Source organism: Portunus trituberculatus, chromosome 34 (assembly GCF_017591435.1).
Source record: "Portunus trituberculatus isolate SZX2019 chromosome 34, ASM1759143v1, whole genome shotgun sequence".
NCBI classification, from domain to species: Eukaryota; Metazoa; Arthropoda; class Malacostraca; order Decapoda; family Portunidae; genus Portunus; species Portunus trituberculatus.
In genome coordinates this window covers 5,884-11,424 of record NC_059288.1, presented here as the reverse complement: position 1 = coordinate 11,424, position 5,541 = coordinate 5,884, and the positions used below count along the sequence as shown (strand labels likewise).

The window sequence follows — 5,541 nt, the reverse complement described above, 5'->3', positions numbered from 1 at the left end:
TTTAGTTTTTTCCCATGCCCTCTCGACATTCTTTCATTCCACATACACAGATCTTCCCTATCCATTTTTAACATGCCAATCATCACTCTGTATATTGCTATCAGGTCTCCCCTTTCTCTTCTGTTTTCCAGGGTCGGAAGTTGCATTCTGTTCAGTCTGTCTTCATAAGTCAAATCTCTTAAGTCAGGCACCATTTTTGTTGCAGCCCTCTGTACCTTCTCTAGTTTCCTTATGTGTTTCTTTAAGTTCGGAGCCCACTGTATTGTTGCATATTCAAGCCTTGGTCTTATCATTGCAGTAATTATTTTCTTCATCATTTCTTCATCTAAATATACGAACGCCACTCTTATGTTCCTCAGTAAGTTCAATACTTCTCCAATTATTTTGTTTATATGTCTCTCTGGCGATAGGTCATTGGTAATTGTCACCCCAAGGTCTTTTTCTTCATGACTGATTTTTATGTCTTCATTTCCTATCTTGTACATACTCCTGATTCTTCTTTCACTCTTGCCAAACTCTAATTTCTTGCATTTTGTCGTGTTGAACTCCATTTGCCATGTACAGCTCCATTTCCATATTCTGTCCAAGTCTTCCTGGAGTAGTTCGCAATCTTTGTCACATCTCACTTTTCTTAACAATTTTGCATCGTCTGCAAATAGGCTCACATAACTGGACACCCCATCCACCATGTCATTTATGTAGACCGCAAACATTACTGGTGCCAACACTGATCCCTGTGGGACTCCACTCTCCACCAAGCCCCATTCTGATGGTCTGTCCTTAATTATTGTTCTCATTTCTCTTCCTACCAAAAGTCTTCCATCCATTTTAGTAAACTGCCATGCACTCCTCCTACCATTTCAAGTTTCCAGATCAGTCTCTGGTGTGGTACCTTATCAAAGGCCTTTTTTAAATCCAGATATATTCCATCAGCCCAACCATCTCTTTCCTGTATTACATCTATCACCCTCGAATAGTAACATATCAGGTTTGTCGTGCATGAACGCCCTTTTCTAAAACCAAATTGACACTCACAAAGTATGTCATTTTTCTCCAAGAAGTCTGTCCATCTATTCTTCACCACCCTCTCACACATCTTAGCTACCACACTTGTAAGTGACACTGGTCTATAGTTCAATGGGTCTCTCTTGTTACCTGATTTATAAATTGGGACAATGTTAGCTCTTTTCCAGTCTTGGGGCACTACACCTTCCCTTAATGAGGCATCAATTACTTCACAAACTTTTTCTGCCAGTTGCTCCCTGCATTCTCTTAAAATCCATCCTGATACCCCATCAGGTCCCACAGCTTTTCTCACTTCTAAACTCCCCATCATATTCTTGATCTCCTCCACAGTTACTTGAAACTCCTTCATAATCCCTTTCTGTTCCATTACCAGTGGCTTGTCAAAAGCAGTCTCCTTTGTGAATACCTTCCGAAAGCATCCATTCATAGCCTCTGCCATTTCCCTGGGATCCTCACTGCAAACTCCATTTACTTCTAAACTGTCAATACTTTTTCTATTTTTGATGTTGTTGTTCACATGTCTGTAAAAAAGCCTTGGTTGGTCTTTACATTTATCAATTATATCCTTTTCTTGTTTCTTTCTTTCTTCTCTTCTAATCAACACATATTCATTTCTTGCTCTTTTGTAACTTTCCCACTGCTTAATCCATCTTTTCCTTCTCCACCTCTTCCATGCATCCTCTTTTCTTGTTCTAGCCTTTTCACATCTATCGTTAAACCAGTCCTGCTTTCCAACTTCTCTATGTTGTCTTATTGGTACAAATTTTTCTCACCTTCTTTGTATATTTTTATAAATTCCTTCCACTTTTCATTTGCTCCTTAGCACTCTTGAATTTCATCCAATTTGTCTCTTGAAAGAATTTCCTTAGGTTTCCAAAATCTGTCTTGGCATAATTCCATCTTCCCACTTTATATTCTTCATTTCTTCTAGATTTCTCTTCATCTATCACCTTGAACTCCAAAACTGCATGATCACTCTTTGCTAAAGGGCACTCCACCCTCATCTCCTCAATGACCATTGGCTCTGTACTAAAGACCAAGTCCAGTCTTGACGATGCTCCTCTCCTCCAAACCTAGTATCTTCTTTGACCCACTGAGTTAACACATTTTCCATTGCCAGTGTCAATAGTGTATTTCCCATGTTGTCTCTGATCCCTCCATTGACCAGTCCTCCCAACACACCTCTTTACAATTAAAATCTCCCATCATTATAGTTCGTTCACAGCCACCCAACATTTCTTCCAGACATGTTCCTGTATCTCTTATCATTTCTTCATATTCCTGTACTGACCATGCATTTGTCTTAAGTGGTACGTACACCACTATGTAGTGCCTCTTTTTTCCTTCATTAGTTTCTGCTCTGATCTTTAGCACTTCTGCCTTTCCCATACCTTCTTTCACTTGATCCACCTTTATATCTTTTTTAACCAGCAACATCACTCCTCCTCCCATCTTACCTACTCTATTTCTTTTCCAAACATTATATTTCCCTTCTCCAACCATCGTCAGGTCTTCTCCCTCTCTCAGTTTTGTTTCAGTAAGACCCACAATATCTGGGTTCTTATCCCTCAAGTAATCGTTGAGTTCTAAAATCCCCGATATCACTCCATTTATGTAGGAATACATTACATTCCGCTCATACGTAAGTTTCTTTAGTCCTTTCTTACTGTACTTTTCTGGGTTATGAACCACTTCCTCAGTCTCATATCCAAGATTCTCCAGAAAAACTCTTTCTTCTCCTCTTCTGTCCTCTCTTCATTTTTTTTCAAAGCCTCCTTTGCGTGTGTGGCTACAGGAACTTGTAACTACTATTATATACAAACATGAAGTTAATACTTACATTACGAGAATGCAAATGTACTGGGCCTGTGTGACGCTCAGGCCTCTTGTACTGGGCCTAAGTGAAGCTTAGGCCGAGTGGTTAAAAAAAGAAAGATGTAACTGATCCAAGGGGGGGGTGGGAGAAACAGCCAAACTTAACAAACATAGACACTTTAATCCTCTGGCGACACAACACAGTCATGTAAATGCCTATCTACCCTACCTATAGAGGGAGAACTATGGGAGGAACCTTAAGTGACTCAGCTTTGGGACGAGTTGAGGTGAGGTGGCCAGTGGCATCCCGGGAGGGAAGTATGGCGTCGCATCCTCTCGCTGGCATCCTCCTCTCTCTCTCTCCCTCTCTCTCTCTCTGCCTGGGTCTGCCTGCTGGGTGGATGGGGGCAGAGGGTCCCACACGGGTGTTGCTGAAACCACAAGAAGTATCTCCTCAGGAGTTGTTCTTGCCAGACCTCGTGGAGTACTGCAGCACCTCCGGGAGATTGATCGGGGATCCTACCTCAGACGAGAGCGGTGATGGTCTATGAGGACGCCACCACGCACCCACCTTATAAAGGCGGCGGCCATGATAGGCGCTGCCTACGTCATCCCTCTTGTTCTCCCTCGAGGGACTCCTTATATAAGAACTCCTAGCTACATAGATGAAGAGAAGATGAGGATTTGGTGACTAAATACATACCCTAATATTGGGTAATAATCCCAACCCAGTACTGCCACTCAGTACACAAATGATATTTCTAATGATTTGTGAAATAATAAGATGGAATACATAAAGATACGTGATTATGAACACACACCTCCGCACTCCTTCCGCTCTTATATATGGGAACCACCTCAGCTCTTTTCCATTCTACTGGCACTGTTCCATTTTCTATTGAGCATTTTATGATGTATATAGGACTTGCTAGTTCTTCCCTACATTCTTTCAGTATTCTGCCTGAGACTTCATCCGGTCCCATTGCCTTCTCTTCATCCAGTTCCTTCATTAACTCTTTTATTTCAAGCTTGGTTACTTTAATCTCTTTCATATAGATTGTCTCTCTATTACCCTGTGGCCTCTCAAATTTGGATTCTTTAGTAAAGACCTCCTGGAATTTTTTATTTAATAGTTCTGCCATACTTTTGGGTCTTCCACCATCCCGTTCTCTCCTTTTAACCTTTCTATTGTTTCTTTTGCCTAATTTTTCCATTTATGAATCTATAGAACAATTTTGGTTGCTCCTTACATTTTTCAACAATATCTTTTTCGAAGTTCTTTTCCTCTTCCTTCCTCACCTTAACATATTCATTTCTCGTTACAATTTCATGTGGATCATCAATGTATCCTGATTCTTGAAAGTGAGAGAAAGAAATGAATGGAAAACAGATGGATGGACAAAGAAAGAAACATACAACACAGTGTAAAGAAAGGAAAAAAACAATAAAAATCTATTCCTAAACTTTCAGGAATCGTGCCATTGTTCTGTAACGATTTATTTAATGGCATCACACAAAACACAGAGGAGAAGGAGTTTGAAGTGAGGTTCAGCATGTTGGAGATCTACAATGAGGTAGTTCATGACCTGCTCAACCCCACCAAGAGCAAGAAAGGCCTCAAGGTCCGCCAACACCCGAAGAAAGGCTTCTATGGTAAGTACTATTGTGACGACAGGAACTGATGAATGTCAATAGAATCGTTTAATCGTACTCATATCTCAAGGTAAAATGTGTCCCAGCATTGAAGGGGTAAATCACACCCAAACAACCTTCTGAACAGCTGAAGGCCTCAAGCTGGCTCTGGTCACCAACTACAACGAAATTGAGCAGAAGATGAACGAGGGCACCGTCAACCGCACCATCGCCTCCACCAACATGAACGCCACCTCATCCCGCGCCCACACCATCGTTGGCATCACCGTCATACAGAAATTCAAAAACAATGCTGGACAAGAAACAGCAAAGCAGGCCGTTGTGAACTTGGTGGATCTGGCTGGCAGGTGTGTGTGTGTGTGTGTGTGTGTGTGTGTGTGTGTGTGTGTGTGTGTGTGTGTGTGTGTGTGTGTGTGTAATTACCTAGTTGTATTTACATAGTTGTATTGTAAAGGGTTCGAGAGGGGCTCATAGTGTCCTGTCTCCATATCTCCACTGATCTAATATTTCTTTAAAGCTATGTATATTATGTGCTGTAACAACTTCATCACTCAATGTATTCCATTTTTCCACCGTTCTATGTGGAGAACTTTATTTTCCAATAACTTACACACACTGCCTCTTCCTGATCTTCTTTGCATGTTCTCTTGTCCTTCCAGCTTCATCTGCCACCAACACCAGGTCTTGCTTGTCTATCTTTTCAACGTCGTTAACTATTTTATAAATTGTTATTACGAGGAGGTAGTAGACACCTACCGAAACGATAATTTACTCCCAGCGAGGTCTAATAGCACTAGTTCAGGGAGTGCTGTGAACTTTCCATTAAAGCTAGTTGTGATCTCACTGAACGTTTCCCTTTGTGTCTCACAACTCAAGGGGGCAGTCACAGCCTGCCCTCCAAAGATAACTCTCCTTCACACAAAACTACATGCACTTATCACACACACATACACACCCTTCCCTTAAAATTCAAAATTCAAAATGGCGACTCCAAATCCATCCTCGGAGTCCCGTTCTGGGGAAGGGACCAGAAATGTCCCCAGGTCG

General features: G+C 41.5%; 1 protein-coding gene across 1 annotated transcript; it reads left to right on the top strand.

Moving 5' to 3' along the window:
• Positions 1–3,242: 3,242 nt before the first annotated feature.
• On the top strand, positions 3,243–4,895 carry LOC123512797 (kinesin-like protein KIF28P; the record flags this gene model as incomplete). The annotated part of the gene is made up of 3 exons (XM_045269383.1): positions 3,243–3,378; positions 4,312–4,494; positions 4,622–4,895. Coding segments are annotated over exons 1-3 (593 nt in total), but the record flags the coding sequence as incomplete, so codon positions are not given.
• Positions 4,896–5,541: the final 646 nt, after the last annotated feature.